The 22,416-nt window shown below is 40.4% G+C and overlaps 1 protein-coding gene across 2 annotated transcripts; it reads left to right on the top strand.

Moving 5' to 3' along the window:
• The first annotated feature begins 10,851 nt into the window (after window positions 1-10,851).
• Window positions 10,852-21,682, top strand: LOC113043487 (mono [ADP-ribose] polymerase PARP16-like). Of its 2 annotated transcripts, none has more exons than XM_026202910.1 (7): window positions 10,852-10,959; window positions 14,941-15,137; window positions 15,216-15,353; window positions 15,910-16,116; window positions 16,335-16,506; window positions 17,023-17,167; window positions 20,964-21,682. In XM_026202910.1, exons 2-7 carry the CDS (start codon window positions 14,949-14,951, stop codon window positions 21,097-21,099), a joined length of 987 nt encoding a protein of 328 aa, XP_026058695.1. In that variant the 5' UTR covers window positions 10,852-10,959; window positions 14,941-14,948; the 3' UTR covers window positions 21,100-21,682. The 2 variants fall into 2 exon arrangements, with proteins under 2 accessions (XP_026058695.1, XP_026058697.1); XM_026202912.1 differs by having other exon boundaries at window positions 20,942-21,079.
• The last annotated feature ends 734 nt before the right edge of the window (window positions 21,683-22,416 follow it).

Here is a 22,416-nt window from a genome sequence, read left to right as displayed (position 1 = left end):
CGATGGATGAAACTGAAGTGTTAGACGCTGTAGAATCTACATTCGCTATTGTATTTCTAATTTTATCTATTTTATCAGTGAAGAAATTCATAAAGTCATTACTATTTAACGTTGGTGGAATATTTGAATCAGGTGGCGTCTGGTAATTTGTTAACTTAGCCACTGTGCTAAATAAAAATCTTGGATTGTTTTGGTTATTTTCTATGAGTTTGTGTATATGCTCTGCCCTAGCAGTTTTTAGAGTCTGTCTATAGCTGGACATACTGTTTTTCCATGCAATTCTAAAAACTTCCAAGTTAGTTTTTCTCCATTTGCGTTCAAGACTACGAGTTTCTTTCTTGAGAGAGTGAGTATTACTGTTATACCATGGCACAGTACGTTTTTCTCTAACCTTTTTTTTTATTTTAAATTTGATGGGGGCAACAGTTTCTAATGTATTAGAGAAATTAGTTCCCATGTTGTCAGTCATTTCATCTAATTCATGTGTATTTTGGGGTACAGATAGCAGTTGAGATAGATCAGGCAGGTTATTTGCGAATCTTTCTTTGGTGGCTGGAAAAACAGTTCTGCCCAGACGGTAACGCTGAGACATATAGTTAATATCAGTTATATGCAGCATGCACGATACAAGGAAATGGTCTGTAATATCTTCACTTTGAGATACAATATCTATAGCAGTAAGATCGATTCCATGAGATATAATTAAATCTAGTGTATGATTAAAACTATGAGTGGGCCCGGTGACATTTTGCTTGACTCCAAAAGAGTTTATTAGGTCAGTAAACGCAAGTCCTAATGTATCATTTGTATTATCAACGTGAATATCTCCCATGATTAGCGCTTTATCAACTGTAACTAGAAGGTCTGAGAGGAAATCTGCAAATTCTTTTAGGAATTCTGTATATGGCCCTGGTGGTCTATACACAGTAGCCAAAGCAAGAGATACATTAGATTTCTTTTGCATGTCTGACAGTGTAACATTTACCAGAAGTATTTCAAAAGAGTTAAACCTATATCCTGTTTTCTGGGTAACATTGAAAATATCACTGTATATTGTTGCAACACCTCTGCCACGACCAGTCTGACGGGGCTCATGCTTATAGCAGTAGTTTGGTGGAGTAGACTCATTTAGACCAAAAAAAATCATTTGGTTTTAGCCAGGTTTCAGTCAAGCAGAGTACATCAAAACTATTATCTGTGATCATTTCATTTACAATAACTGCTTTGGGTGTGAGTGATCAAATATATATGAGCCCAAACTTTAAAAATTGTTTTTGTTCATTTACTTAACATTTTTCTGGTTTAATTGCGCTAAGATTTTTTCTAGATCCTACAATAAATTTATATTTTGACATCACTATTCGGGGAACAGTCACAGTCTTAATAGTTTTTACAGTGCAAGTACTTTTATCATTTAAGCGGGTGGAACAAAAGTCATCATAATGGTTATTTGAGAATTGACTTACTAGTCACATGGAGCGAAGTGTCCTGGAGATGTTGTCAGAAAGCAGCTCTGCTTCGATTTTACTGGGGTGTAATCCATCAGCGCGAAACAGCCTAGGACGCTCCCAGAAAAGATTCCAGTTATTAACAAATAGCAGTTTCTGTTCTTTACACCATGACAACAACCATTCATTTAAAGCAAAAAGTCTACTGAACCTTTCGTGTCCTCGTCGATACGTGGGCAGTAGTCCTGACACGATGATCGTCGCCGCGGGCGTTTACATTCGGCTAACGTAGCACGGACTTGTCGGACGATGGAATCTCCGATGATTATAGCATTGCGTCCTGTCTCGCGGAGGGGAGCGAAGCGGTTCCGGATGGAGATCTCGAAGGCAGGAGGGGGAGAAGTCGTCGCCCGGGGCTCGGCTCGCGTCCTCCGCTGTGATGGCACCCAGGGTCCGTGGTGTCCCGGCGTCGCAGTAAAGGACATCTGGGAAGAGCGCGTCCTGGGTGCACCGGGCCTGTGCAGAGAAACGGTAGACGTGGTTGGACTGTTAACAGCACGCTGTATACTGTACTTGTGAGTGTCAGCCCAGGATGATTCCAGCGCGGCTCTCCCCTCTCTCAGCTGGGCCTGCCTCTCCTCCAGGTCACGAATCTGCTTCCCCACGGCCTCGAGCTCAAGCTGCACCGAGTGGAGACATTCATCCGCCATTAAAGCAAGTAACAGTGAATACAGCAGTGGTAATGTGTGTGAACAGAGTATTAGCAATATAAGCGCAGTTAGCAGCAACCACACTTGCTGATGCTAACGGGCTATAAGCTAATAGCGGACCCGGGAGATCAAAATAAAACTAGTGATAGTGAGGCGCTCTGATTGTTTTTGTTGTAGAATACAATAGAGGATATATTCACACGTTGTAGAAATGGAAACGATGGTGTATAAAATTGATTTTTAAGTTAAAAATAGTCAATGAAAAGAATATAGTGACGGAGCTCAAACGCAGTACAGGCACCAACAACAAACAGGATCGTAGCCTACGGCACTTTTCTGTGCATACGCACGCTTTGTACATGAGGCCCTAGGTCTCTACGGTAGCATTTTTCGATAAGTTGGCACGTTTCGATAGAGCAGGGTGCAGAGGGTTCATGGCTTTGCCTCACCAGGCGGCAAGGAAGTCGACCGGAAGTTGAAGTCGGCCGGGGGCTGCCATCTTGTAGCAGAACTTCACTTTAAAGTTTTAATGAGAAGATATGGCGATGGTACATAAACAAACAATGACGATGAGACAGCAATACTCCGAGGGGATGGTGAAGTGGTCAGAAGTCCAGACGGTGGTGGAGAGAAGGTGAGTAATCCGGATGCAGACGGCGTGAGGCAGCAGGAGAGAGTGGCACAGGAACTGCGGGGAATAGAGCCGAAGGTAAGTGACCGTGGCTGAGTGAACGTGCGAAGAGTGGATGAGGTTCTGGGAAAACACAGACATCCAAACGCAAAACAACACTGAAGCCAGACGGGGGGTAAACACATCGAACATAGAACAACGATCTCACAAACACAGGACATGAGACAAGCCATTATATAGTGGATGAGTAATGAGTCGCAGCTGTTGCTGATACAATTAACGGAGACGCCCATAACTAATCAGTGCAGAAGTGGAACACACAGAATTCACAACAAAGTGTAAACATCCCGAGATCACGGTTTACCAACCGTGACAGTACCCCCCCCCTCTAAGAACTCCTCCTGGAGTTCCCAGAAGGGCCTGCTGCTTGCATTCATCAATAAGGGAGTGATCCAATATGTCCCTAGCAGGTACCCAACTCCTCTCCTCTGGACCGTAACCTTCCCAGTCCACCAGATACTGGAATCCTCATCCCCTCCGTCTTGAGTCTAGAATGCGATTAACCGAATATGTCGGTTCCCCATCTACGAGACGCGGCGGCGGGGGAACCGGAGTAGTTGGATAAATACGTGCATAAAACACGGGTTTAATTTTGGACACATGAAAGGCGGGGTGTATCCTCTTGTACGCAGGAGGTAGTTTGAGGCAGACTGTCACCGGACTAATGATTTTGGTGATAGTGAACGGGACGATAAATTTGGGAGCTAATTTATTAGAAACAGATCGCAATGGAATGTTACTGGTAGAAAGCCACACTTTTTGACCCACGACGTAGACGGGAGGCTTTGACCGGTGGCGATCGGCCTTGGCCTCAGTGCGCTCCCTCACCCGGAGCAGAGTCTCACGGGCTCTGGTCCAGGTGCGGTGGTCCAGAAATTGGCGAATCCCAGAAACCCAGAAACCTCTGGACAAACTCGTGAGCGGAGGGGACCACGACTTCAACCAATCACCTTTATTTATATAGTGCTTTAAACAAAATACATTGCGTCAAAGCACTGAACAACATTCATTTGGAAAACAGTGTCTCAATAATGCAAAATGATAGTTAAAGGCAGTTCATCATTGAATTCAGTTATGTCATCTCTGTTCAGTTTAAATAGTGTCTGTGCATTTATTTGCAATCAAGTCAATGATATCGCTGTAGATGAAGTGACCCCAACTAAGCAAGCCAGAGGCGACAGCGGCAAGGAACCAAAACTCCATCGGTGACAGAATGGAGAAAAAAACCTTGGGATAAACCAGGCTCAGTTGGGGGGCCAGTTCTCCTCTGACCAGACGAAACCAGTAGTTCAATTCCAGGCTGCAGCAAAGTCAGATTGTGCATAAGAATCATCTGTTTCCTGTGGTCTTGTCCTGGTGGTCCTCTGCGACAAGGTCTTTACAGGGGATCTGTATCTGGGGCTCTAGTTGTCCTGGTCTCCGCTGTCTTTCAGGGCAGTAGAGGTCCTTTCTAGGTGCTGATCCACCATCTGGTCTGGATACGTACTGGATCCGGGCGACTGCAGTGACCCTCTGATCTGGATACAGACTGGATCTGGTGGCCACGATGACCTCGGAACAAGAGAGAAACATACAAATATTAGCGTAGATGCCATTCTTCTAATGATGTAGAAAGTACGGTGTTATGTGAAGTGTTTCCGGTTCCGGTTTACCTAATTAATGCAGCCTAAAAATCCTTTAACGGATTTGGATATTAAAAGCATATTAGTATGTTATGTGTATGCCAGGTTAAAGAGATGGGTCTTTAATCTAGATTTAAACTGCAAGAGTGTGTCTGCCTCCCGAACAATGTTAGGTAGGTTATTCCAGAGTTTAGGCACCAAATAGGAAAAGGATCTGCCGCCTGCAGTTGATTTTGATATTCTAGGTATTATCAAATTGCCTGAGTTTTGAGAATGTAGCGGACGTAGAGGAGTATAATGTAAAAGGAGCTCATTCAAATACTGAGGTGCTAAACCATTCAGGGCTTTATAAGTAATAAGCAATATTTTAAAATCTATACGATGTTTGATAGGGAGCCAGTGCAGTGATGACAGGACCGGGCTAATATGGTCATACTTCCTGGTTCTAGTAAGAACTCTTGCTGCTGCATTTTGGACTAGCTGTAGTTTGTTTGACTTCAGATTCCAGACTGGGAAACGCTGGTGGCTGGTACCCTACACTACACTGAAACGGAGAGAGGCTCGTAGCTGACACTGGCAACGAATTGTGGGCGTACTCCACCATAGAGAGTTGTTGACTCCAGGAAGAAGGATTCTTGGAGACCAAACATCTCAATGTCCTCTCTAAATCTTGGTTGCCTCGCTCAGATTGTTGCTTTGGGGATGATAACCCGACGACAAGCTAACTGACGCTCCTAATAATTTGCAAAACTCTTTCCAAAATTTGGATATAAACTGAGATCCCCTGTCTGAAACCACGTCTACCAGGAGCCCATGAAGCCGAAAGACGTGATCTAAAACAGTAACCGCTGTCTCCTTGGCTGTCGGTAATTTGGGCAAGGGAATGAAATGTGCCACATTCGAGAACCGGTCCAGTATGGTCAAAACGACCATCATGCCATTAGAGGGCGGGAGGTGGTAACATAATCTAGAGCGATATGGGACCAGGGTCTCGAAGGGACAGACAGCAGTTGAAGAAGCCCATCAGGAGGTCGGTTAGATGTCTTACCACTGGCACAAACTGAACAAGCCACAACAAAATCGCGGACATCGCGAGCCATACATGGTCACCAGAATCGTTGTCTAACCAAACCATTAGTTCTACTTATCCCTGGGTGACAAGCCATGCTAGAACAATGACCCCACTGGACAACTTCGGACCTTAACTCCTCTGGCACAAATAAGCGGTTCGGTGGGCAACCCGACGGAGGCATTACCCCTTCTAAGGCCGTCTTGATAATCGGGCGAGTTGGAGAGCCCGAACGGCATCACCAAATATTCAAAGTGCCCTTTGAAGGGGTGTTAAAGGCAGTTTTCCATTCATCCCACTTCCTCATGCAGACCAAATGATAAGCATTACGTAAATCCAATTTTGTGAATACAGATGCTCCCTGCAACCTCTGGAAAGCTGAAGACATGAGTGGTAAAGGATAGGTGTTCTTAATAGTAATGTTGTTCAACTCTCGGTAATCAATACAAGGTCACAGCGAGCCATCCTTCTTACCCACAAAAAAGAACCCCGCCCCCGCTGGAGAAGAGGAAGGATGGATGAACCCAGAGGCTAAGGAATCAGAAATGTATTTCTCCATGGCCTCCCTCTCAGGAATAGAAAGAGAGTATAACTTGCCTTTAGGCGGAGATTTACCTGACAATAAGTCTATGGCACAGTCGTAGGGACGATGCGGAGGAAGAGAAGCAGCCCGGGACTTACTGAACACTTCCTTCAGGTCCAGATACTCAACGGGCACGTTTGGCAAAACCATGGTCTCCTTCTGAAAAACAAAAACAGGAACAACAGGACAAGTAGAAACCAGACAAGACTCATGACAACTTTCACTCCACAATGTGACAGTGTTAGAACCCCATTCCACTCGTGGATTATGTTTGAACAACCAGGGGTGACCTAAAACAATGGGAGCAACAGGGGAGACCATGAGGAAAAAGGATATGATTTCTTGATGGTTTCCAGATGTAATCAGTGTGATGGGTTCTGTATGGTGTGTGACGTGAGGCAGTTCCTGGCCATTGAGTGCAGTGACATGGATGGGGAGAGACACAGGAAGGACAGGAATGTTCAGGTGATGTGCAAGTGAAGAATCAATGAAATTACCTTCGGCTCCGGAGTCCAGAAGGGCTTGATATTCATGATGTTGATTCTTCCACCGCAGTCTCACCGGAAGGATGGTCGATGATGTTGGTGAGGACTTCTCAGCGGAGATCCCACCCGATAGTAGCCTCAGATTTATCGGGCTGACTCTTTTACCGGGCAAGGTGTTATGGTCAGAGCCTCCGCAGTATAGACATAGTCCTTGGGATCTCCGCCTCTCCCTCTTGGACAGCCGAGCTCTACCCACCTGCATGGGCTCGTGATCGTCGACAGAACTGACCGTGTTCTCTCGACTCAAGCGCCCCCTACCAGGAGAGAAGGGAGGCCTGTAAGGACTGTGTTGGCGGCCCAGACGATTAAACCTGGCCTCCACCCGCAACGCCAGGTCAATGAGTTCGTTGAGAGTAGGGGGCAGCTCGAGGAGGTAGATCTCCTGCTGAACACGGTCGGATAACCCATGCAGGAATCTATCCCACTGCGCCACCTCGTTCCACTGGCACGCGGCCGCCAGGGTACAGAACTCGATGGAGTATTCGGTTACCAATGAAGATCCTTGCCGGAATTCCGAGAGACGATGGGCAGCCTCCCTGCCGGTCGCGGCCCGGTCGAAGACTCTCTTCATTTCGTCCAATAGGAGGTGGAACGATGCACAACACGGGTGTTGATTCTCCCACACCACCGTTCCCCATAAGGCAGCCTTGCCAGAGAGAAGTGTGAGCGTGAACGCTACTTTGGATTCCTCAATAGCGAAAGTGCGGGGCTGTAGAGCGAAATGCATCGAGCATTTGTTAAGAAATGTTCTACAAAAGGTTGGCTCACCCACATAGTTCTCCGGCGCCGGAAGTCGCGGCTCTGGCCGGAAGTGGTCCTGGGGAATTCCCAGGGGAATGGACGGCGCAGGCGGTGCGATGGGCGCAGTGGGAGACGTGAGCTGATGGATCTGCTGGGTGAGCTCGGACACCTGTGCCACCAGCACTTGGACAGCGCGTCCGGTGTTCGAGATACTCTCCTGCTGCTGATCCATTCTTTTGACACTGTGGTGCATGAAGACGGTGAGGGTATTGGTGCTCGCTGCTTCCATGTTGGTGAGATCGTTCTGGGACGGCTGGTGAAAGGACAGTCTGGAAACAATAGCGAGTTTAAAGTTTTAATGAGAAGATATGGCGATGGTACATAAACAAACAATGACGATGAGACAGCAATACTCCAAGGGGATGGTGAAGCGGTGAGAAGTCCAGACGGTGGTGGAGAGAAGGTGAGTAATCCAGATGCAGATGGCGTGAGGCAGCAGGAGAGAGTGGCACAGGAACTGCGGGGAATAGAGCCGAAGGTAAGTGTCCGTGGCTGAGTGAACGTGCGAAGAGTGGATGAGGTTCTGGGGAAACACCGACATCCAAACGCAAAACAACACTGAATCCAGACGGGGGGTAAACACATCGAACATTGAACAACGATCTCACAGACACAAGATGTGAGACAAGCCATCATATAGTGGATGAGTAATGAGTGGCAGCTGTTGCTGATACAATTAACGGAGACGCCCATAACTAATCAGTCAATTTTGGCGTCACTTTGACAGCGAATAACTTTACATCTGAGGCTTTTAAAGACTCCGTTTGTCCATTATTTATTTCTAAAGATACACGACAATGTATAAAGGGCTCCATTACCTTCTATGTTACATTATGGCCCCGTATAAACAGTTTTTGTAAAAAATAGGCTAACGATTGCATCATAACCACTCGACTCTCTGTCACATTACCGTACAGATAGGAGGAGAAGCTCGCAGGCAATTAACTTAATATGGCGTACTGGCGTTACATTTTAAAATACTATACAAAATAATTAATCAGAATACTTACTCCTGCTCACTCAGGACAAAGAACTCCCCGCTCAAGCTCGCCGTCTCTGCAAGATTAACGATGGCAGTTTACACGCACAGCTACTTAGAAGATTTACATCTGTCAGACAGGTTGCTGACGTCGTCAAGCTTCGTTTGAGTCTGCGCATCAGAAACGGAAGTGCTAAAAAACGCTAAAAATGGGCTTCAATTGTCTCAATTGAGTTCCAATGGGGTCGCTGTGTCCATTTCTTTTACTGTCTATGTGCCTCACATGGAGCCGGTGTCGGCATCTTTGTACGAGGCGGCGCCCACTTTCAGCACCTTGCTGCGGTCCACGCTGTTGCACCTGTCTTGCAAGCAATCTAACTTCATGAACTCGAACTATCAGCTGTTTGTGAGGTTTCAGTGCATCTCTTGAAGATGATGTGGAGTTGTATTACTACACTGTCCCCTTTATTGTCAAATACAGCATGATTCATCTCTGCCAAACATCTTCACATAATACTTTCACATTATCTGATCCAGACCGTCGCAAAACTCAATTTAAACAGCGCAAAATGACTGCCAGTGGACGTTATAGGTAGAAATTATTATATTTCTGTTTTTATTCACACAATAAATATTTAAACTAGTTTTCATGAAAATTCGTGTAGTTTTAGGAAAAATCAGGGAGCAGCAAGGCTTTGTGATTTATTTAGACAAAGTTATTGACTATGCAAATTTCAAAACGGTCAAAATGATGCCGTGTTCATTCTAGTGTTAAAGATAATTACCATAAGTTTAAATGTTGCGGTTAAAATGACTGCTGGGGGCCGTTCTAGTGTTAAAACTGCATGATAAGGGAACTCAGTTTTCTCAAACGCACTTCAGTGTCATGTTAAAAATATTAGGTTAGATTAGATTAACTTTATTGTCATTGCCAGTGTACAGTACAAATATTCATACAAATATAAATATATGTGAATATACTATATGTACAGCTATGCACAGTATATACATTATACAGTACTGAAGTAGTGCAGTATTACAGAGGACAAATTACAGGTGTGGACATGGGATGGAGTTCAATTGTCTGATTGACTTAAATATATGAGAATGATAGTCAAAACACCATAAAAGAGCATGATTTTATGTAAATTAATATGAAAAAACTTTCAGCTGTGTTGGGGGCCCTGTCAAGATTCTTTTCATGGGGCCCAAAATCCTCAGCAGCACCCCTGCACACACACACGGTGACTGAAGAAAAGGGAAGTGAATAGTGACTAGGTAAGATAATAAGTTTAACAGGTAATACAAAGAAACGGTAACTAACACATTGAATAAAACTTACAATTTTGAAGTAAAAACGGAAAAACAACAACATCGAAAGTTCACAGTGTTAATTTACAGTGAAATGATCACACAGTTCATAACATAAACATTAGTAAGAGACATATGTTTGCAGGAAAATGATAAGGATGACAAAACACTGAAACTTGAAAGAAATCAATAATTTCTAGTTCTAAAAAGATCATTTTTCACAGGAATCTAACGCAGGAAAAAATAATTTTTTAGAAAAGATACTTACTAATTATCTGTAGCTGTATTTGTTTCTAAATATCACAGGAATTTAAATATTATAGTAATTTGTGTATATGTAATTTATAAGTATTTATTATTTATTTAATACATTTAGCACCTTTTATACAAACGGATTGTTATTGCAACTAAAAGTAATTTGTGTAAATAAAATATTACAGTACTTACAGTAACTTCTATGCATGTATTATATGATATTACGGCATATTATGTTATATTTCTATATATTTAATGCATTTATCACTTTTATACATACAAACATTATTACATTACCAAGTGTAATTTGTATAGAAATGTATGTAGTATATATATATATATATATATATATATATATATATATATATATATATATATATATATATATATACTTACAGTAAGAGGTAAATATATGACCAATGTTATATCACATTTCTCTCTTTATTTAATACATTTATCACCCTTTATACATAGAGAATGTTATTACTTACAGTAGTTTCTACACTGGGGTCCAAAGGAATGTTTCAAATGTATTTATTTATTCTTCATTATTTCCGTTATCTCCAGCCTCTGTTTCTGAATCCTGTCCTACAGCAAAACATGGATTTTTTTTTTCATACATAACTGTCAACAATTATATAAAGTGCTCTGTGAGGTTACAGTGAAATGAGATCAACAGCACTCAGACTCAGTGCTGTTAACACAATGCTTGACCTCAGATGCTTCTCACTTCAACTCAAGTAGGCCACTTTCCTGATAGCAAAAGAGAAACTTCATTAAAAGTTGTAATATGTTTGTATTTAGGAAGGCTGTGGCATTACATCTGTAGTGATTGTTCCCATTGGCTCGCACTGTATGGCGCCCTCTACCGGGGGACTCTGGCGCGTGCGCGGCGGCGGTCGGACACGTTCAGCTTCCGGTGGCTGTCAAATGCCTGAGCGTCGGGTAAGATACATTTATGTGTGGCAAATATTTGATATTTTATGATGTTCAAGTTTAGAGTGATGAGTACTCTGTTTTGAAGTAATCTGTGTGTTGATGCTTGAGTGAGTTTCTTCAGTGAAACAGTGGGGGAGCTAACGGCTAGGCTAACGTGCTTCACATGTAAACAAACACAGTAACAGTTAGTGCTAAACAAAGCGACTATTACACCAACTGTTGCATTAAATCAGTAACATATTCGAATACCTAGTCTGAGATCATATGATTAATACGTTTCTATCATGGGTTTGGGTTCGCTAGCTGATATTAACCCAGTTAACAGCTAATCTGCAAAGCTCTCAGTCTCGCTAAAAAGTTAGAAGAAGTTTTTTTTTTACATGATTTTATCTACATCTGCTGAAATCATATTATATATGAATTATATAAAAACTGCATTTTTTAGAGCTAACGCAAGAAGATGGCAAGTATACAAACCTATTTAATGGAAATATTATAATGACTTTATAAATACATGTCATATAATGATAATACAAAGTATTATCTATATATTGGTGGGTGACGTGACATGGCAGTTTTGCTGTCTTCAGTGTCAAACATGTATGAATGCAAAATATATTTGCCAAAAACCTTCTCAATATTGTGCAGAACATTATGCTTTATGTGAACATATTCAACATTAAAACAGTTCATAACTAATTTTTTCAGAATTTTCAACCAAACATAACAAAACTCATATGCTGTGACTGTCCGGCACTTGTTTCTTGACAAGTGCAGACAGGACAAAGAGATACAGGGAGAGGTTTGCTACGTGGCCTAATGGTTAGAGGGTTGGACTCCCAATTGAAGGGTTGTGAGTTCTAGTCTCGGGCCGGACGGAATTGTGGGTGGGGGTAGTGCATGAACAGCTCTCTCTCCACCTTCAATACCACGACTTAGGTGCCCTTGAGCAAGGCATCGAACCCCCAACTGCTCCCCGGGCGCCGCAGCATAAATGGCTGCCCACTGCTCCGGGTGTGTGCTCACAGTGTGTGTGTGTGTGTTCACTGCTCTGTGTGTGTGTGTGCATTTCGGATGGGTTAAATGCAGAGCACAAATTCTGAGTATGGGTCACCATACTTGGCTGAATGTCACTTCACTTTCACTTTCACTACTCTCTCCAAATTTGACTGGCTTATGACTGGCTTATGTACAATGGAGTCTAGATGAACTGATTTATTTGTGGATCCACTCAGCTATGTTGTATGTTCACGGTTCATATGATATAACAAAAATTGGTTTTTTTACTTATTTAAATACATATTGCAGACCAGTTTTGAATTGAAATGAAATTTGATACACAAACATATGTTCATATGGTTCATACAATATTAAAACAATGTTTGTTTTATTGTTAAATATCAAATAAATCAATAAAATTTGAATATTGCCTTGCAGCATTTAAGAGTGGTTAAATATTTCCTGCCATATGAGTGATCAGTACTCACCAATAAGTAGGATAATACATGGTTTGCATTGACACATGGCGACATTATCATATGGTGTGACACTATATCATTTGGTGTGACATTCCAAATTGTGAAAATAACATACCTTTATTAATGATAAAACCTGAAAATGTTCATGGAATACATAGAAAATAGTATCAGCAAGAGTCACAAATATTTTTATAATTTTCTAACAAGGTTTGTCACAATAAATAGAAAATATGTTGAAAGACCGACGGCATAGGTCTCACATTGAGCAATGTTTTAAAAATAATACACAAATTTAATTAATTTTCACAAAACTATAATGGATCACAGTTTAGTTATGATAAATGACTTTGATAAAGTGAGTAACTTAAGAAAGATATAATCCATTTTCAGTTTATATACAATTATTTTCATGTCACACCATATGACGATTGTAAGCACTAATACAACAAATTGTCACATAAATTCTGATTCCAATTGAAAATTTTGAAACAACATATGTTTCTATAAAGATGAGAGTTAGTAGAACAAAAGTCAACCATTTTTATGCCTGTTATTTGAAATTTTTGAAAAAACACTTTTTTATGGTACATATGTCACTGACCCATATGTCTATCTATGGTAAACTGAAAAAGAAAAATATAAGTTATCAATATCATTTAAAATATAATGACGTGTATAATTTTTTTCCATGTACAAAATAAATATTGAACGGGTTTATATAAAATTTAAAATAAATTAATTTATAAATATATTCAATTCATTAAAATTAATAATTTTTCAAGATATATATTGTATGTACATGATATTTTGACGCCACTACTCACAGTCTACGTTTTACCTCAATGAACAGCACTTATTATTATAATATAATAAATAAATTATATATATATATAATATATATATATATATATATAATATATATATATATATATATATATATATATATATATATATATATATATATATATATAGCGAAAATATAAAATATAATTATTTATAAATATATTACTTTTAATGATTATTGCTACTGTATTATTATAGAATATAATGATAAATTAATATATATATATATATATATATATATATATATATATATATATATATTAGGGGTGTAACGATACGCGTATTCGTATTGAACCGTTCGGTACGACGCTTTCGGTTCGGGACGCGGTACGCATTATGTATACCGAACGGTTCGTTGGAGTAATTAATTATATTTGGGAAAAAAAAAAAAAAAGAGAGAGATAGAAATATAATGATATGCGTTCAACAAGGTAGCCCAATAACCCAAACAACGTAACAGGCAACGCCCCTGACACTCCCGAAGAAGAAAAAAACACCATCTTATATGTTTATGTTAGGCTACTCAGCAGGCGCTCGCTCACTCAGTACGCGCTGAAGGCTCGTTGCAAAATAGCCAATGCGTTTAACAGACTAGAAATGAGAAGATCCCCCAATAACCAACAGGTCTGGTGTTTGGGTGCACTTTGGATTCCCTTTAAGCTATAATGGTGATGGCAAGAGAGTGGTGGATAAAAAAACAACGGTATGTCGCATATGCAACATGACAGGGTACACCAGCGGGAATACAAAAAAAAAAAAAAAAAAAAAATTAATATCTGGGATTATATGCATCAGTACTATCTGGGAAAAGACGAAAAAAAGGAGAAACATGCACGCAGCAAACTATCCCTGCAGCATTTAGACACTATAGCTTACAGGGAATCCAACCCAAACACCAGACCTGTTGGTTATTTTAGGATCTTATATTTCTGGTCTGTTAAATGCATTAGACATTTTGCAACGAGCCTTCAGCGCGTGCTGAGTGAGCGAGCGCCTTAGGGGCCGTTCACATATCGCTCCTAAAAACGCGTGGAAAACGCTAAGCGCGTCTTTCTCCTCCTTTCCAAAGCGCTCGGGCAGAAGCGCTCATGAGGCGTCTGTCTTTGCTAAGCAACAATGACGTGCTCTCTCCATGAGACGCGGAAATTTCAGCGAAGGATAAATGGATTTGCAGCTCTAAAAATCGCTTGCAGTAGCTCTGCTACTAAATTTATTTCAAAATTGCAATCCATATACAACTATGATCAGCTGTTCCTTCATCTTGGCTGAGCTCTCAACCTTGTTACGGGAAAGGATGAAGCTGATTGGTTGGTTCTTGTCACATGACCCGCGGTGCGCTTGCGGCATTCTGAAAAGTTGAGATGTTTTTACATTTTGCTGTATCTAAAACGTATCGAAACGAACCGAACCGAACCGTGACATCAGTGTATCGTATCGAACCGAACCGTGAATTTTGTGAACCGTTACACCCCTAATATATATATATATATATATAAATATATATATATATATATATATATATATATATATATATATATATATATATATATATATATATATATATATATATTGACACTAGACTCATAATTCTACATGTTTTGCATTATTCATGGAAATAATTTCTTATTGTCTGTTATTCCTGGGATATCTGCTGTGTGTGTTTCAGTGTTGGGGATGCAGCCGTCTCTCCCGTCAGCTGCGGTCAAAGAGCTGGTCTGCTCCTGTCTGCATCGAGACCCTGTAGCGGCGGATCTGCGCTGCAGCCTCTTCGTAGCCGCCGTCCAGAGCTACAGACGCGACTCAGCGCTCAGACCCTTCCCTCCTCGCTACCTTACAGGAGAGGTCAAGGATTTTGAGGAGCTGGTAAGACACTCGAAGAATTTCAACTCTCTGTGTTGTTGGCCTTTCTAAGTAGACTCATTTCACATGTGTTCCTCCCAGCTAAAGGATGTGGATACTTTGCCAAACGTGAGAGATCTTGTGCGTCTGGGACATGGTGATGGAGATCATCATCTGGCTCTTGTGCACTGGGTTCTGTCCTCCAAGAGTTTTGCTGTAAAGACCCTGCAGAAAGAGGAGGTATTGCTGAACTTCGTTGAGATCTGTGCATTTTCCATATGAATCTGATTCAGACTCCTCTCAATGTTTCTTTAAAATAAATTATTGTCATAAGAAGAAAAGTGGTAAATGAAAAAAGAGAGCAATGCAGTTTTATTTAACGCTTCCAGCAGACTGTTCAGATACATGATGAATTAATTAATCCACTTATTACGAGAGAATGTTCAAAGAGGCATACGTTTAAATGATGCTAAAAGAACCAGCCGTTTGTTCACGGATGGAGCAACACAAGAAGCACTCTGTTAGTGATTCATTAAAAAAAAAGAGTCAGTTCATAAGAGTCAGTTGTTCAATTAGGTCAGGAATGGGATTAAATCATTTGATTTATTCGCTAATAAGATTTATAAGATTCATTTTAGTGTGATATTTCATTGCATTGGTGGAAAAATCAGAATGATAAAATAACATAATACCATATAAAGCTTTTGGTATTCTGGACTAGTCATTCAGAGTCTAGACTAGTCTGTTTAGTTTTGGATGTCTCGTGGTTCACTTGTGTTCAATCTCCCTGCATCAGTTTGCCAGACTCAGCCAGCTGACTCAAAGCGAGGGCGTTTCGGCGCCGGCTCCAGACTTCCTCTTCGAACTGCAGTACTGTGATTTGCTCAACTCCAAGTTCGAGCGGACGCGGGCCGGACGAGAGCTCATCTATGCGTTCCACGGCAGCAGACTGGAGAACTTCCACTCCATCATACACAACGGATTACACTGCCATCTCAATAAGGTCAGGACGCGCTGCGCTGGTGGATGAGCCTCTCTTAGACCTGGTTTGGATGCTCTCCAGCCCGGCTTTTTGATTGTTATAGAAGACTGCGAATAAGTGTTTGACTCTCACTTATCAGTTCATGTTTAGATGATATGTGGGAAAATGAAAATTATAACTCCAGTGTTGTCTTGCTTGTTGGTTCGGCAGTTACACTGTAATTAAAAATGATATTTCAGACCTCACTGTTTGGAGAGGGCACATACCTGACCAGTGACCTCAGCATGGCCATCCTTTACAGTCCTCATGGTAACGGATGGAGGGAAAGCGTTCTCGGGCCTTTGATCAGCTGCGTGGCCTTGTGTGAAATCATCGATCATCCTGATGTGAAGTGTCAGATGAAGAAGAAAGGTAAGCTGACAAAGTCTGGGGTCAGTAAGGTTTGAACGAGACCTCTTATGCTCTGCTAAGCTGCATTCATTTGATCAAAAATTCAGTAAAAATTATAATAGTGCTGAGATATTATTTCCATTTAAAATCACTATTTTCTATTTGAATATATTTTAAAATGTAATTGAATGCTTTGATGTGAAGCTGAATTTTCAGCATCATTCCTCCAGTCTTTGCTGCTCAAGAAACATTTATTATTATCGTCAAACAGTTGAAAACAGTTATGCCGCTGTATATTTGTTCATCTTTTGTATCATTATAAATGTCTTTACTGTCACTTTTGAGGAATCAAATGAATCCTTGCTTAGTGAAATTGTTAATTTCATAAGAAAAAAAAAACTAGTGCATGTGTTTAAGCTGTTGATTCTTTTCAACAAAATAAAAACAAACACTGATTTGATTTTTATTCCAGTTTTGTGTCCATTAAGAACCCATCGCAGCAGATATCTAGCATTCCTCTCTCATTGTGTGTTTCAGACTCCGAGAGCGTTGACCAAAAGCGTCTGAGGGCCAGGAACAGTGAAGGAGGCGAGGTGCCCGAGAAATACTTTGTGGTGACCAACAACGAGCTTCTGAGAGTGAAGTACCTGCTGGTGTATTCTCAGAGACGCTACCGATCACGGTGAGTTACGCATTGTTGCATTTCAGCTGAAGCCTTAGCTTTTTCTTTTGCTGTACTTTGATCATTCAAAATACTGAAAGTTATGGTTCACCCGAAATAACTGTTTCTGTGTTCATTCTGTTTTCTGTGGAACACAAATGGAGACAATTTTCCTAATGTCCAAGTCACACTTTTCTAGGGCTGTAGTACTCGAGTCCGGTCTTGGACTCGAGTCCGGACTCGAGACATTTTTCTGTCGTCTCGGACTTGTCTCGGACTCGTTGAATTTGCACTCGGACTTGTCTCGGACTTGGCCATTGCACTCGCCAAGTCTTCTAGTTGGTCTCGACCGAGTCCAGCAAAAAAAATAAAATAAAAAATGTCTCCTTCAAAACAAAACCACATTTGCATGATGTCGCGACTGAAACTGTGTGGAAAACGCTAGGCGCGCCGCTCTCCTTATTTCCAAAGCACTCTGTAATCTGCGCTCGCGCTCCAGTGGCGTCTGCTGTTGCTGGGCAACCATGACCCGCTCTCAATGATGACGCAGAAGTTTCAGCAAAGAATAAATGGAATTCCAGCACTTAAAATCACTTGCAGTAGCTCTGCTAATAGATTCATTTAAAAAATGGCTATCCTTGTACAACTATGATCATCTGTTTCTCCATCTTGCCTTAGCTTTCAGTATTGTTCCGGGAAAGGATGTGCATGACCAGTGGTGCACTTACTGCGACCTGAAAAGTTTAGATGTTTCTAATTTAATTTTCTACCTGTTAGATTGTGTTTTATTTACGTCTACACCTAGATAGCCTTTTTTTTTTATATCAATAAACGCGTATTAATGTATAGCCTTATGCAACAATTACATATGTAAATTTTAAAAACTTTATATATGACATTACATATTTGCATTTTCATGTAACAGCCAGTATTTGTATCTGTAACAATCACAAAATTTTTCCTATCTGCATTCGGATACAACATCGTAGCCTACAGTTACTTGATAAGACCGTTATGACTTTTTATATATTTTTTCGTAGTTATCACTGAACAAGTATGTCGTGTTAAACTGAATATTATATACTGAATAATTATTAATTTCTAAAATAATATTTATCATGCAAGCAGAGAGATGTCATGACAAACGTGTCATAGTGATCATTTGAACACGACTGAATCCATTCAATGCACACATTCTCATTACGCAGAACACTTTAAGCGAGTCTATAATGTATAGTCGACTTCACTAAACAGATGTGTGTGTTCCGCGCAAACCAGCAAAACATAAAGATGCAAACATGTAGGACAAGTAGACAATGTATCCATATCTATGTTGATTATTAGCCTACTCTTGAGAGAGAACTGATTTGGTTTTTGAGAGACTGAGACGCGCAGCGCGGCTGTTTGATTGGTGAGCGCGCTGTGCTTATTCCATTCATTCGTATCATGGTAGCCTAAGCTTTCAATATTTGCCTTTTAAATATATACAAATAATATAACGTGTAGCTATGATGTATTATTATAGGTAAAATTACTCTTGCAATGCTCTGATTTCTGAGAGATAAACAGAGAGGCGACAACAATGCGGTGTTTGATTTGCGCTCTTTTCACTCATAAAGTTTACATTCATTCACTTCTGGCGCTGATTCCCTGGCTCACCTGTTATCTAGCAAACACCAGACTCTGTCAGCTTTAGCCGAGTATTCAGGCAGAATTATTCCTTGAGCGTTATTCGTTTTTTAAGCCATTATCCTTGCCATTCCGAATAAGGTATTCGGCTTCAGGCACAACCCTAATTATTACATTACATATTTTATTTTTACATGCAACATAGATAAGGTCATATAGTAACAGCTCCACGCAATATTGTAATTCTAAAATTCTGTATTTATGTGCGCATGCCCAGTAGAGCCAAACGTATCCATTCTAGCCTTGCTGCGTGCATTTGTCATATCCCGAGCTTTGCGTGTGTCTGTGCACTGTGCCAATTAGGCATAGTCATATACATTTTTGACCACAGATATAATGTCAACAAAAAATAAAGTACATAAAAATTATTTGACCTTACAGTTCCAAACTTTGTTTGTTTATCCAAGTTTAGCTCCCAGGGTCGGACTGGGGGTAAAACCAGTACTCATTAGCAAGGCCCCAAAGGAAGAGAGGGCCCTTGAAAACTATGAATCTGAAATATATATTTTTTACCTGGATATTTTCATGGGTGGGGGCCATGGGGGCCCATCAGGACTGCCTATGCATAGGGCCCAGGATCTTGTTTAACGCCCCTGTTAGCTTTAACCCTAATTATACACACTTGAACCTAATCAAGCTCTTACTAGACACACTAATCTTCCAGGTGTTTTAAGGCCAGTTGGAGCTAAACTTTTCAGGACATTGGCCATCCAGGATGTAGTTTGGAGACCCCTGTCCTACAGAGTTGTTACTTTGCACATGCTTTTTGATCATTACAAATAATTCACGAGTTCACACTTACATATAATTAACTGAATATTATAATGCGTATTTGGCGTGCTGTCCGGGGAAGGGGCTCCGAGCTCGGGAATGGCCCGAACCTAGAGTACCCCCCCGTATATGAAAGTGTAAAGTGAACTCTAGTGGAGGAGAAGGGGTGGAGGGGGGATGCTGATAAACCGTCAATAGAGACAGGTAGGCTGATTCAGCTGTATTTATACCCTAAGGTTGATTATCTTGAGTGGTTCCACCTGTGCTAATTAGGTTAAGTATCTGACGTGCTTCTCCCGAACCTTGTTATGAAACTACATTAATGTAAAATGATTTTCTTAGAATAGGAGATATGCTTTCTCTCGCATCACAAACATTATCAGTAGTTAAGTATGTGGTCTTGAATAGGACCCTTTTTTCACTCATTTGGACTCGGTCTTGGACTTGGACTCGAAACTTTTGGACTTGGACTTGACTTGGACTCGAACCTCTTTGGACTCGGTCTTGACTCGGTCTCGACTAGTCCTGGACTTGGACTTGACTTGGACTCGACAAAGCCGGACTTGACTACAGCTCTACACTTTTCCATACAGCACCAATAAATAAGAGACTAAAAGCTGTATTATGCTTTATAGCTGTATGTGATGAACAGACCAAAACGAAGTTATTCACCAATCTTCTGATGCAATGGAGTTTTGTGAACGAATCATATAGACTGGTGATGTGATCTGTATCAAATGATTCACTGAAAAGATCTGACTCCAAACAGTGAATCAAGATTTTCAGTGAATAACAAATTAAACTTTTATCTGCCATCTTATGAATTCAGAGGATTTCTAATATAGCACATATAAGTGAAAAAGTTTACTTTTAGGACACTTTTATGTTGGTTTTTGTTTTCATTTTGAATCTTGATAGACCTAGTCATCATTAAAGGTATAGTTCACCCAGAAATGAAAATTTGCTTAACATTTACTCACACTCAGGCTATCTTGAGATGTCGATGAGTTTGTTGTTCATTAAAACAGGTTTGGAGAAATGTAGCATTACCACAAGCACAGCTTTTCACTTCACAAGACATTTATTAATTGACTGGACTGGCATGGATTATTGTGATGTGTTTAATCAGCTGTTGGGACTCTCATTCTGACGGCACCCATTGACTGCAGAGGATCCACTGGAGAGCAAGTGATGCAATGCTACATTTCTCCAAATCTCTTCTGATGAAGAAACAAGCTCACCTACATCTTTGATGAACTATTTCTTTAACTAAACAGAATTGTCATGTTTTTCTGTTGGTTTTAATAGCTTACTGTGTGTGTGTTTGTGTGTAAGTGCCGTTGTCTTCTGATTCCAGACACGCTCAAGGGACGTCGTGGCTCGTCAGACATCATTTTGCCGTCATGATGGGCCTGTATCTCCTGCTCCTCATATTCATCGGTGCCTTCAACTCGTCTGCTTTTCAGTCGTTCTGGTACAGAATGTTCCGGTGACCCTGATCACACACATCACATAAAATCCAAAGTGCCTTTAACTCACGAAAGAGGGAAGAAATTGACTCAGGAACGATTTTCTTTAACTCAACATGACATTCCTTGGTTTTTACACGCTATTTTCTTCAGATTCACATAAACACACACTGTAGAATGAGCACTAATGTTAGCAGATGCAGCCGAGCACCAACAATGTTTCATGTTAGCATGTAGCCTGGTTTTTCTTTATTCTAATCATGGATTCACTATATTAGTTACAAACAAATGATCAGACAAAGCGCTGTTTTTACCTGCCGTTTCAACGTAGACATTGGCAAAATTGCTGCTTATATTACGAATAATCATGTAGGGAGATACGTGTGCTTTTCTAGTAGATCTATTTTAGTTTTGGGGCACGTTCACACATTCTTAGACCACTGTACTATGTCTAGATTAAGTCAGCTATGCAGAAGACCCATGCTGTGGTGGTCAGTATCATTAAAACTAATGAAAATTAGTCTTGATATTGCATAAATGTCTCTAACTTGAATTATTCCAGAGGATCCGAATTGTGAAATTATTTAAATAAATAAATACAACAATGTTACAGTGTGTTTCTTAAGGGCAGAGTGAAAAATTGTCTGTGGTTGTAGTTTATGGCTCTTGGCGCGATAAACATTTTGTCTGGCCACTGTTTTTATCAATCAAAAACAAAAGCAGCGTGTTTTCAGCGAGACCCATAGAATTGTGAGAACCATAGAATATATATATATATATATATATATATATATATATATATATATATATATATAATTTTTTTAGCAGTTTTTGTAATTTTACATTTTGTTAACCTTGTCATCTTTATCTATACAGCACTTTTAACAATACAGATTGTGTCAAAGCAGCTTTCAGTATCAAGTATGAAAATAGTGTGTCAATCCAAAAGTGGTGGACACATAATAACTTCCTTTTCATGCATTTCATTTACGCATTTATTAAAATCAAAATATAAAAAAAATGTATAAAGTGCTGATTTGTTGGATGTCTGGAGGCATATTATAAACAGTGTTTTATGCCAACAGGTTTATCAGAATACACTGTATCTTTCCTTGATGCAGTTTCATGAGAGACAGACATCAGAAGAACAGTGGACAGGTTGATCTGTTATGGATCAGAGCTTTGTTCTGGCTCATGGATGGACGTCTGATTGCAGGCTCATAAACACATTGTTATTCAGTAACAGGCCAGACAGGACAGACATTTTTAGTCATGAAATGCATTGATAAAAATAGTTGCCTATTATGCTACATTTTAGAAATGGATGACATTATTTGGATT

Source organism: Carassius auratus, chromosome 25 (genome assembly GCF_003368295.1).
Source record: "Carassius auratus strain Wakin chromosome 25, ASM336829v1, whole genome shotgun sequence".
Taxonomy (NCBI): domain Eukaryota; kingdom Metazoa; phylum Chordata; class Actinopteri; order Cypriniformes; family Cyprinidae; genus Carassius; species Carassius auratus.
The sequence above is the reverse complement of the archived record's forward strand: the minus strand, read 5'-3'. Positions and strand labels throughout refer to the sequence as shown.

What these genes read in the sequence shown, in the direction of transcription:
- LOC113043487 (XM_026202910.1), top strand. Translation starts at nt 14,949, where the DNA reads ATGCAGCCGTCTCTCCCGTCAGCTGCGGTCAAAGAGCTGGTCTGCTCC. An exon ending in GTGTCAGATGAAGAAGAAAG is followed by an intron (nt 16,507 to 17,022) that starts GTAAGCTGACAA and finishes TGTGTGTTTCAG; the next exon opens with ACTCCGAGAGCGTTGACCAA. An exon ending in CAGAGACGCTACCGATCACG is followed by an intron (nt 17,168 to 20,963) that starts GTGAGTTACGCA and finishes TTCTGATTCCAG; the next exon opens with ACACGCTCAAGGGACGTCGT.